The sequence below is a fragment of the Panthera leo genome, chromosome B1 (genome assembly GCF_018350215.1).
Source record: "Panthera leo isolate Ple1 chromosome B1, P.leo_Ple1_pat1.1, whole genome shotgun sequence".
In the NCBI taxonomy this organism is placed as follows: Eukaryota; Metazoa; Chordata; class Mammalia; order Carnivora; family Felidae; genus Panthera; species Panthera leo.
The window spans coordinates 58,883,917-58,903,658 of NC_056682.1; the positions used below are offsets into that span (position 1 = coordinate 58,883,917).

Here is a 19,742-nt window from a genome sequence, read left to right on the forward strand (position 1 = left end):
TAGGTCCCATTGCTACAATTTCTATTTTAGTGATTCTGAGGTGGGAGAGCCTGAGGATTTCCACTATTGACTACGTCCCCAGTGGTGCCATTTCTGCCAGTATGAGATTGAAAACTGCTATATGGGAATCCTTAATGGGACAGATGACCATCTCAGTCATGTTTTTTTTGCCTGTTGGAGCTTCTGTTCCACTGCTACTGTGGGACTGTTTTCTCCAGGAGGCCTCATTTCTCTTAAAGAGAAAATTATTCACTTGCTCTCCCCTACCCCACCCAGTAAGAAACAAAACAGACTGAAAATTGAGTTAAATCTTTGTTGACATCATCGTTTTCCACTTAAAGAGGGAAAAAAATTTAGTGAGAGAAAATGACTTCAGGAAATGTGATTTTTGGTTCTCAAAATATGCTCATGAATGCTAGGGAATAAGTATTAGAGTATTTTAGTAATAGTAAAAAGAGATATATGTTGAATTATGTAAGAATTTTGTAAGAGTGGAAGGGAATTAGCATGAGATGAATTTGGTGAATGGGTTACTTAGGTTTAGTAAGTATAGTTTATCTGATAGCATATTTGTGACTGAAAAAGGGAGAAAATGTAATCTGATTAATGGATAGGTTTCTTGTTTTGGCAACTTAACATCTTTTCTAACTTTTTCTTTGTCCTCTTTCAATCTAAGCTTATAGCAGAAGAATTTTGTCTAAAAACATTTTCCAAGTTTGGAGTGCACCCTATACCAGGTAAGTGAAATTAATGTGAGTCCAAACAGGTATGTTTGCAGTAATTAATACACTAATGCTAATTAGTAATTCTCTCTAATTGTATTAGAGATATACGTAGGTATAATAAGTTGGGATAATTGTAGATAACTTTAATTCAGGGGAAATGCATCTTTAAATTATTTTTGAGAGATGACAATATATAACACTTCCTGATGAATTAATAACAAAATTTCCATTTCTTGTCTGCCTTATTTAATGAAATCTATCTTGAAATTGTCCTTCTTAGCTGCTGTTCTAAGATTGTTGTAGAAGGTTGTAAAATGTCTTAGGTGTACATCTTTATGTAATATATGTTTCTTTGAGAAATACTTCATATTCTAAAATTTTTAAAAAGTAAGTTAATATGAAGTTGGGTACCTTACCAAGGATAATTTTCTTTTAAATGTGGCCAACAGCAGCAGAATATTTATAAGATTGTGGGTATGGTTATGTACTATGTGTACGTATATTTGTATGCAAAGGACACTGTATTTCTTCTTCATAGAATGATACCAGAATGGATTTCTAAAGTCAGTGGAAGTTATGTAAGATTTGAAGAGGATATTGTTTTTCAAACATAATGCTTTGTGTGTCTCCATTTTGAGTTTGAGTCAGTTACTAGAAAAAAATACTGTATTATAAAACTGAGCCCATGGAAGCTGGAAGTGGGATGGCAGTGTGTTCTTAGGAAGGCCAGCAATATTTACCTCTAAAGACACTTAGACTCATCTTCTCAGGGTGCAGAGACTGTCAGTCCCTGGGAAATCAATTCACTCTAAACGAAATTCACAAGAGACAAACAGCAGAATCAGCATGTCTTTCCTGGAGGTCACGCCTCATGAGAAGTCACATCTTGATCAAAAAGCCTCATTGTCACAAAGACCAAAATATTCCATGTCAGCACATTCTTTCCATGTAGATAAGCCTACATAGGAATTAGAAAGTTAATTTGTTGTAAGAGCAGTTGGATGAATGAAATGTTTAATATCATGAGGCTCAAACAGGAGTTGTATTGCTGATGGGCCTGTAGATACTTTGTGGGCTCCAACTCCCCATATTAAGCTTTATCCTGCTGGTAGCCTTGTCACTGAGCCTGAAAAGTACCACCAAATCAGTGATGTAATTCTCCCTCTTTTCTGGGTGTGAATGGGAACTATTCAATATTTTTCTCTTGGGAATCTTCATTTTTACACTTTTGTGACTTTATCTCCTTTTCCAGTATGTATGCCAGTATGTGTACTGGTATACATAGTATTTCTTTGGTTATGTTAATACATTTAGCCAAGTTACAGTGTTGTGATGTTGTATATATGTGTTCTGATTTGATCTTACCGTTGAACTCTCAGAGGGAAATTGTTTCTTTCACTTTTCTTAGTTCCTAATGTCTCTGAGAGACATAAATAGTAGACTTTCCTCTAAATTTCTTCAATTTAAACATTTTTCTTGAATTTATTATTGTTCTAAGATTGACTTCACCTTGTCTAGGTTTCAGTAGTAATTGAATTCATTATTGCTGTAGTACTTACCCTTTTTATATATCTCTTCTGATTATTTCTTTAAAAGCAGTCCATAAACCTTATTCTTGATACAGATTCCCCTCCAGAAAGTTTCACCATTTTATATTCCCACCATTAGTGTATAAAGGTACCCATTCCACTAGACCCTGAGCTATAATAATTGTTTTAAAGTCTTTGTTCTTCTGTAGGTCTGTATTGTTCAGGTTATATAGATGAAGAAAGTGTTAATGTTGCTCAAAATGATGGTGTTAGTGTTTAATAGTTACTCTTAAAGTTTATGTGCTAATTTTGAAAGTAATTTCTAAAACAGTAAGTGTTCTTTTAAAAACATTTTTAACAGCTTTGTTAATTATTCTGTACCTTTCAATTACCTATTTACAGTATATAATTCAGTGTTTTTTAGTATATTCACAGATTTATACAGTCATCACTCACAGTCAATTTTAGGGATATGCTTTTTTTTTAATATGAAATTTTTAATATCTTAGAGATGTGTGGCCTTTTGATTTTTTTTTTCCAAAAAGTGGCTTTAGAATCAAATAGTTTATAATGAAGGCATTGACATGTGCTAAGGCGTGAATAAGATGTTTAATGAAAAGTCTCAAATGTTGTCAATGATGGTAAAAATGAAAAAGTGCTATCTTGAAGAATTTTGAAAGTAAAGATTTGATATAAAGAACTCTAGAAAAAACTCTTTGTATCTTTCCATGTAGCTAAAAGACCAGCTTCAGGACAAAGCTTGGCTTCTGTTGTGTCTGCTCAGAAAATTACAAAGCCTGCCGCTAAATACGGAGTACCTTTAACATATAAGAAATTTGGAGATAAAAAATTACATGAAAAGAAACCACTTCAAAAACATAAACAGGTATGATCATATTACAAACTGTTAGTAACAAATTAAATTTGATCTTTTTTTTTATTGCAGCTCAATTCAGTTATCTTGATACTTATAGGATTGTTTTCATTAAGTTACTAAAGAACATTGCTATTCCCTGCTTCATCAGTCTTCTAAAACTAGGAAGACTTACCAAAATCACAAGGAAACATGAAGTAGATATATTAAGTAGTTGGTGCAATAAAGAGAAAGTGATGTTATCTGTGAAATCACTTTTGAACAACCTGAGCAGAGCATTTGTTTTTGTGCCTAAAACAAGTACATGTAATACACTTGTTGAAAATGTGGGAAAAATTTGTATTTGAGAATTCACAATCAGATAAATCAAAATCATAGAGCTGGAAGGAATGTTACTGTGTAGTCTGCTTTGTAGTATTTAATTATAAATATATATTTTTTTCTGGGGGAGAGAGCACATGCTGCCCCCCCCCCCCCCCCCCCCCCCGCCACGTGCATGGGAGAGAGGCAGAGGGAAAGGGAAAGAGAATCTTAAGCAGGCTCGATTTCATGACTGTAAGATCATGACCTGAACCAAAATCAAGAGTTGGCACTTAACCAACTGAGCCACCAGGCACCCCTACTTGGTAATATTTCATCTGAAAAAATTAAGGCGTATAGCATTTAGGGACATGCCTAAGAACACAGTGTTAGTTGCAGGAATTTGTCATTTTTCTTCATGTCAATAGCTGCATGCTTTGGCATATGAAACCTGTTTTGTTTTGGACTACATATGCACCTGTATGCATACATACATATATATGTGTTTAGGCACATGTGAACACATTGCTGTAAGATAAACTTCATGGTAGGAATCATCAGTCACTTTGGTTAAAATCTGTCATAAGGTAGTTCAAATGATTATTGTAAGTTAGTCTTCAAATAACTTGTGTAAGTCAGCATCCAGTCAGGAGAAAAAACGTAATAATTTTATCAAGGGAAGTTTAATGTAAATAATCAGTAACTATTTTTAGGGAATGAACTTTAAGGGATAAAGAACTCTAAAGAATATAGGAATAGGAGATCATAGGAAGCAGCCACTCTTCCTAGGGCTGAGACAGAGTACCCAAAGAAGGAATAGACTTTGGAAGATCTCCCCAGTCCCATCCTTAAGGCTGAGATTCAAATTTTATTGGTTGTGGTATGGCTGTAAACCACTGGATGGTGGAGTTCACTGACGTGCCACAGGCCGAGGCTGGCAGACATGAAACTGTCCACTGTAGAGCTGATGAAGCTCCTGGGAACCTGCCTAGAGTGCCAGTGGAATGTACTGGGGAGCTGCTTGAAGGATCGTTGAATCTTCTGGGAAGCCTTTTGGAGTGCGAGTGGGAGTTGCCAGAGGTTGCTGAACTCTTTGGGTAGTAGGCTGGGGTGCCAGTTTGGTCACCAGCAGAATTTGGTGGGAAGCTGGCCTTGGGGTTGCTGCTAAAGTTCACAGGGAAGCTGGCAGGGGCACCAGCAGAATGATCCTGGCAGCTGCCCACAGGGTAAATGTCACTGTGTGTCCCACATGCAGCAGGAACAAGAAGAAAGGAAGCATGCTAATCAGGAATAGAGGCTGTTTTCTTCTGCATTGTCCTTCCAACATTGTCTGCTGACAAAGCTTAACATCATGATAGCAAGCAGAGAAGACGTGTTTATATTGTCCACTTTCTTCTCACAAGGAGGACAATGGAGGGCGAATTTGTGGCTGGGGGGCAATATAAGTGGCATACCAGTTTTTTTTTCTTCCTTCCCTCTTCCTTCCTTTCCTCCCTCCTTTCTGCCCTTCAGTATAACATTTATCTAGGCCTAATGGACCATTTCCATCATATCTTTTATTCCTCTTCTATAATCACCAGAAGCCCTGGACTCCAGACTTTTCCCTCTGGTCATAACCTAATCTGACCCCCACCCTCTGCATACCTCCCTAAACTCTTCCAGAAAGCCCTCCTGTTGCACATTATCAGCAAAATCCCTGTGTTCTACACCTCTTCACCTTTTTTGCTCTAAAACCTGGCTTGTCCCTGCACACACTATTGTACAACTTTCTTACATAGTGACTATTTTCTCTCTAATCCCTTAATACCGCTGGGTCTAGAACTAGGATGAGGGAAGTGTTTTCCTTGCTTCTCACTGCAAGAGTCTCCCCTGCTCCCTAACTACCCCCCAAAGGTTTCTGAGGCTTTTCCTGCCAGACTATACACCTGTTAACCCTCTATGTTAGGTTCATCTGTAGACCCTCATTTTTTGAAAAGTTTAACACTTGACTCCCTGTCACTCTTCCCAACACTGTCTTAATTCTTGGTGATTTCAGTATCCAAAACAATGATCCTTCCAATAGTACACAGTCTTTTATTTGTTCTCTTTCAGTGATTTTGTCCACCACCCTTAGAACTCTCACCTGTAGTCATACCATCACGTTTATCATTGTTGATAATAGCAACTCTTCCATAGTCTCAATTATAAGCATCCCATGACTTACCATTACTTCCTGTCTTTCCAGCTTATTCCTCAAGGACTCTACCTCCACAACTTCTTTGTCCTATTTGGATATATGGGTTTTACTAGTTGTTTTTTTTTCAGTGTCCCTCTCTTCATTTTTATTTTCCTGTTTTGGCTTAAAATCCATATTCTTTCATTATAATTTACAAAGCCTCACCTCTCTTGCCCTTGTCTTTCACTATGACAAATTACCTAGCAAAAACTAACTTTGTGAAATCCAACTCTCCATCTCTTTTGTGCCTGAACTTGGGCAGTGGAATGTGGTTGGAGAAAGCATACAACTATTCTGACTGGTCTCACTTTACACTTATAACTAATAATGTCAAGTGAGCACCTTCTGGCCATCCTATTCTATTTCCTCAGTCTAATTACTCTCCCACTTTCTAGATGGTTATTTCTTACCTTCTTGTTTTCCACTTCAAGCAAATGACCTTGCTTCCTCTTTTACTGAGAAAATAGAAGCAATTGGAAGAAAATTTTCCCAGGCTCTCACTACCACTACTTGCAGTCAGTCATACCTGTTTATAAATATCTGCTTTTCATCTGTTACTTTGAGTGATCTGTCTCTGGTATGATCTGAGTCAAACCTTCCTTTTTTTTTTTTTTTTTTTTAAATATATGAAATTTATTGTCAAATTGGTTTCCATACAACACCCAGTGCTCATCCCAAAAGGTTCCCACCTCAATACCCATCACCCACCCTCCCCTCCCTCCCACCCCCCATCAAAACCTTCCGTTTTTTTAAGGTTTTTATTTAAATTCCAGTTAGTTAACATGCATATTAGTTTCAGGTGTACAATATAGTGATTCAACACTTCCATACAACACCCAGTGTTCATCACAGCAAGTATACTCCTTAATCCCCATTACCTATTTAACTCATCCCTCCACCCACCTCCTCTCTAGTAACCATCAGTTCTCTAAAAGTGAAGTCTGTTTCTAAAATAAAAGAGAGACTGGGGCACCTGGGTGGCGCAGTCGGTTAAGCATCCGACTTCAGCCAGGTCACGATCTCGCGGTCCGTGAGTTCGAGCCCCGCGTCAGGCTCTGGGCTGATGGCTCGGAGCCTGGAGCCTGTTTCCGATTCTGTGTCTCCCTCTCTCTCTGCCCCTCCCCCGTTCATGCTCTGTCTCTCTCTGTCCCAAAAATAAATAAAAAACGTTGAAAAAAAAAATTAAAAAAAAAAAAGAAAATGAAAAAAAAAATAAAATAAAAGAGAGAGAATCTGTTTGTCTCTCTTTCCCTTTGCTCATTTGTTTTGTTTCTTAAATTCATCCTTGCCATTTGTATACTATTTTTTATTATTTCTTTGCCTACTAAAGAACTCATACTCTTTTCTGCATCATATTTTTCCTGTTACTGAATCATTTCTGTTAGCAATCAAATATGTTGTGTCTTCCTTCTTTAAAGCAACAACAACAACAAAAAAAACCCCCAGACCCTTTCCTTATCTCTCATATCTCTTTCCAGCTACTTCCCTATATCTCTGCTTCCTTTAACAGCATAACTTTTCCAGAACATTGTTTATGCTGTCTCCAGTTCTTCTCTTCTCATTTTGTCTTGAACCCATCCACTCAGGGCTTTGTCATGGCTGTTATAAAAACGCTCTTGGCAAGGACATCGGTGAGCTTTGTATTATTAAGTCTAGGGGTCAGTTCTCTTCTTCCTCGGCCTCAGTTTTTGACTCACTTGATTACCCCCTCCTTCTTTAAATATTTCTTCACTTGAGTTCAAAGTATTGCACTTTTCTGATTCCCCTCCTACCTGATTGACTGCTTTTCTCAGCCTCCTTGGTAAGTTCCTCCTCATGTTTCTGACCTCTCTACATGCTGAAATGCTTAAATACTCAGTCCTTGGGTATCTTTCCTCTTGTGCCATGCTCACTTTCTAATTGACAGCATCTGAAAACTGACACCCAGATTTTTATCTGCAGCCAATACTTCTTTCCTGAACTTGAGACTTACATCTGTCTTATCATCTTTAATTGAATTTCTAATAGGCATCTCAAAATTCACATGTGTAAAAATGAACTGCTGATTGCACATCCTCCACACATCCCTTCTGAATTTAGTAAATGCTAACTTCATCCTTCCATTTGTTCTCGTCAAAGACTTCTGGAGTTATCGTTGACTACCCTTCCAACATCACGTTCTGTTGACTCTGCCTTCAAAATATATGCAGTGGTCTTGACTATTCCTCATTATTTCTGTCACCAAATTAGTCCTAGCCACCCTCACCTTTCACCTTGGTTATAATGTTTTGGCTGATCTCACACCTTCTAAAATTACTTCAGTCTGTTCTCACTTGAGCAGCCTAATACTTCTTTTACCATGAAGGTCAGATCATTGCACTTTACTGCTTGAAACTTTGCATTGGCTTTTCATTTTACTCAATAAAAGCCAGAGTCCTTATAGTGGTCTACAGAGCTCTCTGATGCCCTTATTACCGCTCCAAGCCTTGTTTTCTACTCCCCCATTTGCTACCTACCTACCCCCAACCCCAGCCTGCATTCTAATTAACTTTGTTGCCTTCAAACATTTCAAGCACTTATCTGAAAATGTGTTTTTACTTCCTATTCTCCTTTCCTAAAGGACTGTCCCTTAAGAAGACTGCGTAGTTTTCTCCTTAACTTCCTTCAGATTTGTATTCAGAACTCAATTTATGAATAGAGCTTTCATCCTTGATCACTCTATGTCATTTAACTGTCCCTCAACCCTACCCCCACAGTTTTATCTACTTTATTGTGCTTTATTTTTCTTCACATTATAACTATCTAATGCACTGTGTATTTCTTACTTGTTTATCGCTACTCTTTTTTTATTTCAGTGTAAGCTCCGTGAAAGCAGGAATTTCTTGCTTGTTGTTATGTGTACTGGTTCCTGGCAAATGATTCTTGGCAAGCAGTAGGCACTCAATAAATACTGCATAAGTGAATACATTAATGAATAGGAACTTAGATTTTGTCAAGTCAGTCAAATGTTAATTCTTTAAAAGAATGAGTAACAACAAAAAATTGTAGTAAAACTATTTACAAAAGCCTTTTTGTTACTGTTTTTAGGAAATTGATAAATAATAAAAAAATAAAACCTAGAGACGAAAACAATGGTCAACTTTCTTGAGAACACTGGAGTGTGTCTTTATTCCATGAGGTGAAGACTGGAAAAAAAAAAGTTTTAATAACTGTTTTCTTTAGTTATATAAATAGTCTGCTAAGATTATTATCAATAATAGCACTAAGGATACTAACAATTAATATAATTCCTTTACCTGTCCTACCCAAGAATTCAAATCTAAGCATCATTAGACCCAGGCTTATTGACATAAAAAAACCCAAAATATATTCATGTAGCAAACATTCAGTGGCAAAGTACTGCCCTACCAAATAAATGTTATATTCACGTTTGTGTATTGAACACTTTCCAGAACCTGTATTCAATCCACCAATGTCAATAATGCTCCAAAATTGCAAGTTTGATCTAAATTGGACTTGGCATTAGTTAATGACTAGTATGTACTTTTTTCTTTCTTTTCGTTATTCATTACATACCCCTTCTTCCTTTTTAAATGTTCTTTTTTCTTTGACTCTCTTTCCTGTGTAGGTACATGTGATATCGATACTGTATTATTATGTGAGCACTTGGAGAATACAAAGTAAAGACTATATTTCTTTTGCCCTCACATGTTACAGTTTAACTAGAGTCGTAGGCCTGAGAAAAGGCAAAAGGAGCAATTTGTATGGTAACTGTTCACATTGTTAGCTTGTAGGTTAAAGAATGTAATATTGGCATTATTTCCTGGAACACTGCTATGCTGGCAGTGTGAATTGATGTTTATAGTTCTCGATTGTTCTAAGGGACGTAAGGAACACTAGGATACATTTTTTTCCAGAGGCTTTTCTTGTTTCTTCCCCAGTTGTCCCTTTTACCCTCTCAAAAACAGGAAACAGGACAGTAACTCCTTTAGTACCTCATATGTATCTTCTTAATGCTGTTTTATTAGACTGTCATCTCTCTGAAGTTAGGGGCTGTGTTTTACATTTTGCACAAAGTGAGTGTTTAATAAGACTTTTTAAAAAATCAGTGAATAAATGAGTAAATGAAATGAATTCCAGCTTAGGCTGTGTGCCACCGTTGCCGTCATGCTGAGGGCCACTCTGTTGCAACAGCCACAGTCTCCTATGCCAGCCCTTGAGGCCTCCTGTACCTGGATCTGGGCCCTGGTTCCCAGCTGTCATGGGCCACTGTCCAGTCAGTTCACTGCTACTCCCCTGAGTCACATGAGACAAATGAGGAGTTTGATGCCCACTGGATAACCTGCTTCAACAAGCCAGATACTGATGCTTGCGAATTGAGTAAAGGGATGAACATGCTTGTGGGCTATGACCTGGTTCCAGAACCCAAAATCATTGATGCTGCTTTGCAAGCATGCAGACAGCTAAAGGATTTTGCTGTGCATATCACATCCTAGAGGTTAGGACAAAGCAGAACCTCATAAGGAAATCTACCTCTGTGTCATCCAGGAACTTAGACCAGCTTTAAATGAACTGGAAATCTGCATTCCAGAGGAGCTGGGCCTTGACAAAGTGTAAACCCCATGGATGGCTTCTCAAGGATTTATTCATAATGCTGCCTGATTATAGAAAATACTGATAATAACATATTACTTTATTTGAACAAGTTTTCCTCTATTGAGTACCAAACGATGTCATGGTAACTAGAACTTTAATAAAAGGGAAATGAGTTTGTACTGAAAAGGAAAAAAAAAATGAATTCCAAATCAGGAAAGTAATATTCTTTAATATTTTAACAGTACTTAATAGGGTTAAAGGCAAGATAACAAGTCTGCTTTTAGGTACAAATAAGGCCAGTGTTGTTGAGTTTTTATTCTCGGTGCTTAAAGGTGACTACTTCAGTGTGAGGTCATGAAGAGAAAGCTTTAGAGCATTGAAATCAATTTATTTATTTATTTACTTGCTTGTTTATTTATTTATTTATTTTTTAACGTTTATTTATTTTTGAGACAGAGAGAGACAGAGCATTAATGGGGGAGGGTCAGAGAGAGGGAGACACAGAATCTGAAACAGGCTCCAGGCTCTGAGCTGTCAGCACAGAGCCCGACGCGGGGCTCGAACTCACGGACTGCGACATCACGACCTGAGCCGAAGTCGGACGCTTAACTGACTGGCCACCCAGGCGCCCTGAAATCAATTTTTTTATATACATGTGTAATTCTTGAGATCGAAACTTCATTTCTGTTACAGTTTTTGGTTCTTCAAAGTAATTTAAGTAGTATAACTTTGATCTGCAGTTTTTTTCCTACAAAGTATGTATTCTAATAAATTTGCTATAGTCTTTTAGAATAGTTTTGAGAGTTAAGGAAAGTAACATTCCCATTATCCAAACACTGCATTTAATTTAACTTAATTTTGTGGTGGGCCCCTCCACATTTGTATTCAAATATACATTGCCTGTATTTTTCATGTGTATCTGATAGTTTATAGATAACTTGTTATGTTTTAATTTAATATTATATATACTTAATGTAAATTTTTATTATTACCATCAGTGGTTGTATTATAATTCACTGATATGAAGTCAGTCAGATTGATTACATTCTTATAAACGTCTACTTTGTTTTGATTTAATGAGATATAATTGACATATAATACTATATTGGTGTCAGGTATACCATAGACTGATTTGACATTTGTGTACATTGTGAAATGGTTACCATAATAAGTTAGTCTGTCACCTACTAAGTTCATGCAGTGTTTATTGACTGTATTCCCCTTGTTCACATTACCAACCCATGACTTAATTATTTTATAACTGGAAGTTTGTACTTCTTAATTCTCTTCACCTAGTTTGTCCCCTACCACCCCCCCCCCCCTTCCCTTCTGGTAACCATCAGCTTGTTCTCTCTAGCTATGAATCTGAGTTTTGTTTTTTGTTTTTTAGATTCCACATATAAGCAAAACCATGCAGTATTTGTCTTTCTCTGACTTTCTAACTTAGCATCATACCCTCTAGGTCCATCTGTGTTGTCATATATGGTAAGATTTTATTCCTTTTTTATGGCTGAGTAGTATGCCATTGTATATATACACCACCTCTTCTTTATCCATTCATTTACTCATGGACACTTGGGTCATATCTATATCTTCACCATTGTAAATAATGCTGCAGTGAACATAGAAGTACATATATTGTTTCCAATTAATGTTTGCATTTCTTTTGGGTAGATACCTACTAGTAGAATTACTGGGATCATATGGTAGCTCTAGTTCCGTTTTTTTGAGGAACCTCCATTCTGTTTTCTGTAGTGGCTGCATAAATTTACATTTCCACCAGTAGTGCTCTGAGAGTTGGTTCCCTTTTTTCCACATCCTTGTCAACACTTATTTCTTGTCTTTTTGATACTGTCCTTTCTGATTAGTGTGAAGTGATAGCTCATTGTGGTTTTGATTTGTATTTCCCTGATGATAGTGATGTTAAGCATCTTTTCATGTGCCTATTATTTGATGAGTTTCTTTAATGTAATGTGTAGTTTTTTTCTCATTTTCTTTTGTGCATTTACTATAAGCTCTTGCATTGTGGTATTGTGAGATTCACATTATATCATCTTTACATGTATGAGAGCTTAAGTCGATAGCAACTTAAATTTGAACACCTTCCAAAACTCTACATTTTTCTTTCCCCTCCACATGTTATATTTTTAAGTCACTCTCATGTTTTTCTTATTTTATGTATCCCTTAACTAATTATTGTAGTTAATTTTACTTTTTTCTTTCAAGCTTTTTAGTATCTTTATAAGTGATTAATCCTATCTTTGCCATTTCTAGTGAGATTTTTACTTTTTATGCCTTCATGTTATTAATTATTGCCATTTCAATTGAAAGAAATCCCTTTATTAAAACACGGGGACAGGACCCATGGCCAGAAAGAACTGCTCTGGGGTTATAAGGAGTGACTGGTTATATACTGTGGAGTTGGGGAGGAAAAGCCAAAAGGGAGGTTTCCAAAAGGAATTTCATATGCTAAAGAAGACTCTTAAGATATTGGAGGCCTAGCTATTGTCAAGCTAAGGTTGTTTTTCCCTCTAGCAAAACATTAACATTAAGACTGTAGGGAGTTCCTAGAGGAATGTTTTACTCTCCCTGCCTCAAGTTTTTGCCATTGGGCAATAAATTTAATTTTATCTACATTTTCTTCTGCCTTTTGCCACATCAGCACCAGTACACTCGGGGGTGTTTTGGGGCAGCTGGAGTTGAAATAGGCATCAGCTGGGAGGCCCCATAATACCGTACACCAGGGGTGCCCTAGTAAGCTGTCTGAAGCCAGAGTGATCTGGGCCTGGAGTGTTCCAGGGTGCTTTGCACACCTATGTCACCTTGACACAAAAGCTGGAGCTGTAGTAAGTGCTGACCAAGGGTGTCGTGTTCACGGCCTGGTGGCTGCGTTGATGTGGGTTACACGTCCAGGGCCCACTCAGGCGGCAAGCCAGCTTACTAAAGTGGAGGGGGAGTGTAAACTGTGTTGCTCACTAGCCCCTCTGTCTTGGCCCAGAAAGGATACGAGCAGCTCTCCTGCCCTTGGTAGAGTTTTAGGGCTGGCTCTTCTATGTGCTAGTTGCTGTTTTGAAGCCCCAGAGCCTCTGGGGGATGGTGTGGAGTAGGGACCCAGGGCATGCTGAGGCAAGTAGGCAACTGTGGCTTTTTGTGTGTACTCCAGGGCAGACCGATTTGCTCCTAGCTCCTCAGTACTATCCGTCCCCACTGTAGTTCTCAGCATTGGGGTGGGGATTCCCTGTTTTTGTTTTTGTTTTTTACCATGTCTTTGTCTCTTTTGCTGTTCTGTCTTTTGCTGTGCAGAAGCTGTTCAGTCAGCCCTCAGTTCTTCAGGAGGAATTGCTCCATAATAGGTATACATTTGGTGCGTTCATGGAGGAGGTGAAAGCTTCATAACGAGAAGTTTATAAGAAAAACCATAAACACTTAATGATATTGTCTATCATTTGCAGTTGTAAAAATTTAAGCTAATAATGTATTAAGTTATTACTACCCAACACATTTTGGGAATATTTTCATAGAAACTTTCTTTGCTCCAGTTCCTGTAATAATGTTATTTTTTTTTTTTAAAGATTCTGTTATTGTGCCACCAGAGGGAGCTCCATGAATATGTTTTAGTGCTTTGGTTCAGATTTTTAAAAAGAAATGCAGAACAAAACGTTTGTCTTAATATGGATGTTTTATGTTACCATATTTTTCTCTTTTGTATAGATACAGTTGAAAATACCTGTGTGACAAAGAAACAGCTTGATATATATATTTTTAAGTTTACTTATTTATTTTGAATGAGAGCAGGGGAGGGGCAGAGAGAGAGGGAGAGACAGAATCCCAAGCAGGCTCTGCTAGCACAGAACCTGAATCGGGGTTCAAGTTCACAAACTGTGAGATCATGACCTGAGCCGAAACCCAGAGTCAGAAACTTAACCGACTGAGGCACCTAGGGACCCCAGCTTGATATTTTTATTTCACAAATATTTGAGTATCTTATATATGTGGTAATGGAGCATTAAAAGATGAATATAATCGGTGTCTTCATTTAACTTACCTAAGAGTATGTAGGTGTGTTAATTAAACATTCTCTTCTTACTGCTCACTATTGGGTAATCTGTTTAAAAGCTGTTTGTGAGATCTGTGTTACTTGTGTTAATACATTTAATGTTTTGTTGTTGTTGTTGTTGTTTTCTTTTTTAATTTTGAGAGAGAGAGAGAGAGAGAGAGAGAGAGAGACCATGAGCGGGGGAGGGGCAGAGAGAGAGGGAGAGAGTGAATCCCAAGCGGATTTCACTCTCAGCAGAGAGCCCGACGCGGGGCTCTATCTCACCACCATAAGATCATGACCTGAACTGAAATCAAGAGTCAGATGCTTACCCGGCTGATCCACCCAGGTGTCCCCTTTGTTAATATTTTTAAATTGTTTGGTGTTGTGGTTCACAGATGTTGAAACCAGTGCTAGACCTGATAGATTGAGTTAACCTGTGTAACCTTTCAAAATATATAATGCAGAGCTCTATGTCCAGAAATTATGATTCTGTAACACTTAGGGTTACGTATATTTTTAAAATAGCTTTACTGAGATTTATTTCACATACTGTACAATCCATACATTTAAAGTTTAGAATTAAATACTTTTAGTGAGATCAGAGTTGTGCAGCTATCACCACAATCAGTTTTAGAACATTTTCATCATCAAAAAAATTCTTTTCCCATTAGCTTTCGCTGCCCATTCTTCCCCTTAGCCCCATTGCCCTAGGCAACCACTAATCTACTTCTGTCTCTGTAGATTTTCTTATTCTGGAAATTTCATGTAAATGAAATCATATAACACATGGTCTTTTGTTACTGGCTTCTTTAACTTAGCGTAATGTTTTCAAGGTTGTAGCATGTATCCATGTTGTAGCATGTATCAGTACTGCATTCCTCTTTATTGCCCAATAATATTCCTTCTTATGGAAGGAATGGAAGGAGTATGTATTTTTACAAAAATTCTGTGTAACATTCCCCACTAGTTTAAATTTTATATACATAACATGCTTTGAAATACTAACTGCATGTTTACAATACTATGAAGAGCATTATCTCCAATTGTATTTTTTTCTTACACGTCAATAGCAGTGGCCCCAGTGCCCTTCCTTGACTATTTTAAAATTTTGGGTTGCTTTTAGTGATGGAAAAGTCTGTTTTGGAGGTAAAAAATGGGTCTTTTTTTTAGTAATAGATGGAAATAAAACCAACTATACATACTGTGTATCTTTACAGGGTCTGGATGTGAACTGTATTTCTTACTCTTGGTTACTTTCAGAAAAAATTCAAAAGTTACTTTTCTTTAAATATTTCACTATTATTGTCATTTCATTGACCCTAGTGCCATTTCTGGAGTTAAGTGCTGAGATACATGGTTAACTTAAGTGAAACTTGAAGTAACTAGCCAAAATTGGCAGTTAGGAGTTAGGACCTAATAATATGGTGAGGGGGTGGGATGATTCTGGGAATCTACCACTTGGGTCTTCTCAGGTAGTAAACTCACTGTTTGGTTACTTATGGTGTGAGATTTAGTACCACTTACTGCACTGTTTTGCAGCTTTAAGCTAACTTAGACTGTATCAATAAAATGGATTTGGTTTAGGGGCACCTAGCTGACTCAATGGTATGTAAGCATGTGACTCTTGATCTCAGGGTTGTGAGTTCATGCCCCACATTGGGCATAGAGCTTGCTTAAAAGAAATTAAAATGGATTTGGTTTATGATGGTCATGAATTAAACTGGCAAAGCACATTATAAAAAGAATCATTCATATTTTATCAGGTTATCAATATGCTGGGTAGTGTAATATACTAAGTAGCATTATTTTATTGTGCTCATGTTAAATAACATATCCATTAAAATAAATTAGTTGCATTTCATAAGGAGAAATTCTATATCATGTTGCTTTCTGAAGAAGAAATCAAATATCTTCTGAAATCTTACTATAAATAAAGTTTGTGTCTTCCTGATTCTTTTTTATTAATTTTATTAACTTCATATTAATTCACAATCATTTATTTTATTTATTCTGAGTTGCCTTTTAGAATTTTAGTGCTTATCTCCGGATAATTTTATAAAATTTAGAAAACTGAAATAATGATTGGTATATAAAAGTAATTTCATAGCATTGGCTTTTGCTAAAAGACAGCTGCTATTGATATGGAATTGTTACCAAAAGCACTTTTTAAAAAAAAGTTTATTTATTTATTTTTGAGAGTGAGAGCACATGTGTGAGCAGGGGAGGGGGGAGGAGCAGGGAAAGAGAGAGAGAGAGAGAAGGAGAGAGAGAGAGAATCTCAAGCAGGCTCCTTGATGTCAGCACAGAGCCTGACATAAGGCTTGATCCCACAAACTGAGATCATGACCTGAGCCAAAATCAAGAGTTGGATACTTAAATGACTGCACCCCCCAGGCGCCCCCACCCAAAGACACTTTTCATGATTTAATAAGTTAAATTAATAAAATTTAATATTATTTTGATAATGTAAATGATCATTGAAGTAATTTTTTTTGAAGTAATTTTTTAAAATAACATTTTCTTTCCTTTATAATTAAAATCAACAGGGCATCTTTAGGTGGGGTGCCTTGGGTGGTGTAGTCAGTTGAGTGCCTGGCTCTTGCTTTCAGCTCAGGTCATGATGTCGCAGTTTGTGAGACCGATCCCCACATCGGGCTCCGTGCTGACAATGTGGAGCCTGCTTGAGATTCTCTCTCTCCCTCTCTCTCTGCCCCTCCCCTGCTTGCTAGCCTTCTCTCTCAAAAATAAATAAACATATAAATAAATAAATAAATAAAATCAACAGGGCATCTTTATATATAAAGTTAGGTTGTTTATTTGAGATTTTTCTTTTTCTTGAGGTAGGCCTGTATTGCTGTAAACTTCCCTTTTAGAACAGTTTTTGCTTTATCCCAAAGATTTTGGATTGTTGTGTTTTCATTTTCATTTGTTTCCATGTATTTTTAAATTTCTCTTTGAATTCTTGGTTGATCCTTCATTATTTAGTAGCTTATTACTTAGCCTCCATGTGTTTGTGTTCTTTCCAGATTTTTTCTTGTGATTGATTTCTAATTTCATATCATTATGGTTGGAAAGGATGCATGACATGGTTTTAATCTTTTTGAATTTATTGAAACTTGTTTTGTTGCCTAACATTCTGGAGAATGTTCCATGTGCACTTGAAAAGGATGTGTATTCTGAAGTTTTTGGTTGGAATGTTTTATGTGTATCTGTTAGGTTCATCTGGTGTAATGTGATTTTCAAAGCTACTGTTTCCTTGTTGATTTTCTGTCTGGATGATCTATCTATCCATTGATGTAAATGAGTGTTGAAGTTCCCTACTATTGTATTACTATAGGGATAATATATTTTGAAACAGAGTCATGGCAGTATTGACTACCTTTTTCTTATTTTGAATTTCCTTAAATTTGAATTTTTTCAAATGAGTACCTCAAAATCCTTATCTAATTTGTAGTTTTACTTTTTGTCCAGGCCCATCAAATTCCAGTGAAGAAAGTGAATCCTGGAGAAGAAAGGAGGAAAATGTTTGAGGTATAAAGACATCTGTCTGCTTATTTTGAAGCTTTGCAAAAACAATTATAAGAAAAGAAACAAAATCTTATAAAACCTCCAAACCTTTCCTCCTTATTTCTTTCAAACAGAAACCTTTAACTTTAATTCTTTTTTTTTTTTTTCTCCCTAATCTCTCTGGGCATACCTCTACTATTGGTGCACTAACTTTCCTTATGAAACCAGAAAAAAGTAGCAATTATTTTTGATGAAACTGTTCTTTTTTTATTTAAGGAAGCAGCAAGAAAGAGAAGGTTGGAATTTATTGAAAAAGAAAAGAAACAAAAGGATCAGGTAGTTTTTTTGCTTTTATTTTTCTTCCCTTGCCAAGTTGTAGATGATAATAGTTTTAAAAGCTCTAAGACGTTTGTCTTTAAAATTGTTACAGATTAGTTTAATGAAGGCTGAACAGATGAAAAGACAGGAAAAGGAAAGGGTAAGAATAATCCATTTTTCTTGGTACGTTCCACCTCCTCCTCACACACTTACTTTTTTTTCCAAAGGAATACACTGATTTCCATTGTATTAGTAAATGTATTTCATGTACTTTATATTAAATACTTGAAATTGTGTTTTGTTTGTTTCTTTTCCCCAAAAGTTGGAGAGAATAAATAGGGCCAGGGAGCAAGGATGGAGAAACGTGCTAAGTGCTGGTGGAAGTGGTGAAGTAAAGGTAGGCATTTGATATCAGTATGGTTACACTATTGCAGTGTTTTCTCCAGTTTCACCATGCTCTTTGAAATGTATATAATTGGCTTTTTTGGTGGGGAAAGGATTAACTTCATACCTAAAATTCTTCTTCTATTATGAATTCTTAGTTTTCCTGCATGTACTTCATATATAACTTGTATTGATAACTAATATCTGGCACAGTTAAAATTGCTTAAAAAGTTTGGTGTGGAGGCTATGATATACCTTTTTTTCCAGAAGAATCTTTTTTAAATCAAATAAAGTTTGTCACACCTCTGCCTTAAATCCTTCTGTTGCTTCATCTAGCCTTAAGGATTAAGTTTTCATAAGATCCTTGTTACTCTGGCCCCTGCCAGTCTTTCCAAGCTCATCTCCATCCCTTCCCTACCACACACTGTGTGCTCAAGTGAGGCTGAACTAAAGACCATATTTTGTAGTTTCCTTATTCTGTGTAGTCGGCCTGATTTCTGTCTTTGTACTGTGTTTCTTTTTACTTGATAGCATGCCTCCCTGCCTCCTCACTCTCACTCCAACATCCAACCATTTACCTAGGTAACAAATTACCTAGCTAGCCAGTTACCTAAGTATGTTAATTCAAACATTTCTTTTGGGTAGATCCATACTATATAACAAATGGCAAGTTACTTTTCTGAGACTTCTTCATTTAAAAATAAAGAAAAAATTCAAGAATAATGCCTGGAGTGTGATTAGCAAGGATTCATAAGTTAACTTCTTGTTTCTTTCTTTGTTGTGCTTATCTGAATCCTATATTTCCTCTTTTGCTCTTGTAGCATTCTTTACATATCTATGATAGGCCAAATTCTAAGATGGCCCTCCAAATTTCTGATTCCTAGTGTAGATACCTTGTATTCCCTCCCCTTACGTGTGGGTGGAACCTGTGAATATTGTGGTGTTATAGCTCCATTGATTAGGTTATGTTACATGGTAAACGGTAATAGGATAGTCACTCCTTGACTATCAAATTGACATTTGATGAGATTCCTTCATAGAAGACTAGAGAGGAGAAGAAAGTCTGAGAGACATGCTTCTGCTGGCCTGGAAAAAAAAGCATTCACATGGCAGGGAAGTATAGGTGGCCTTTAGGAGTTGATAGTGGCCTCTGGCTAACAGCTAGCAAGAAAGTGGTGACCTTGGCTATTACAGCCACAAGGAAGCGAATTCTGCCAGGAACTAGTGAACTTGGAAGAGGATCCTGAGCTTCAGATGAGAATTGTCCTGGCTGACA

At 36.8% G+C, this 19,742-nt stretch overlaps 1 protein-coding gene across 6 annotated transcripts in view; it reads left to right on the forward strand.

Annotated features, from left to right (window-relative positions):
- NEK1 (NIMA related kinase 1) overlaps positions 1-19,742 on the forward strand; it is a 219,548-nt gene that overhangs the window by 50,903 nt on the left and 148,903 nt on the right. For all 6 annotated transcript variants that reach the window (XM_042935112.1, XM_042935107.1, XM_042935108.1 and 3 more), the window contains exons 11-16: positions 677-737; positions 2,989-3,140; positions 17,729-17,788; positions 18,041-18,100; positions 18,195-18,242; positions 18,405-18,479. In XM_042935112.1, the coding sequence (XP_042791046.1) occupies positions 677-737; positions 2,989-3,140; positions 17,729-17,788; positions 18,041-18,100; positions 18,195-18,242; positions 18,405-18,479 (456 nt within the window). The remainder of the gene's footprint in view (positions 1-676; positions 738-2,988; positions 3,141-17,728; positions 17,789-18,040; positions 18,101-18,194; positions 18,243-18,404; positions 18,480-19,742) is intronic.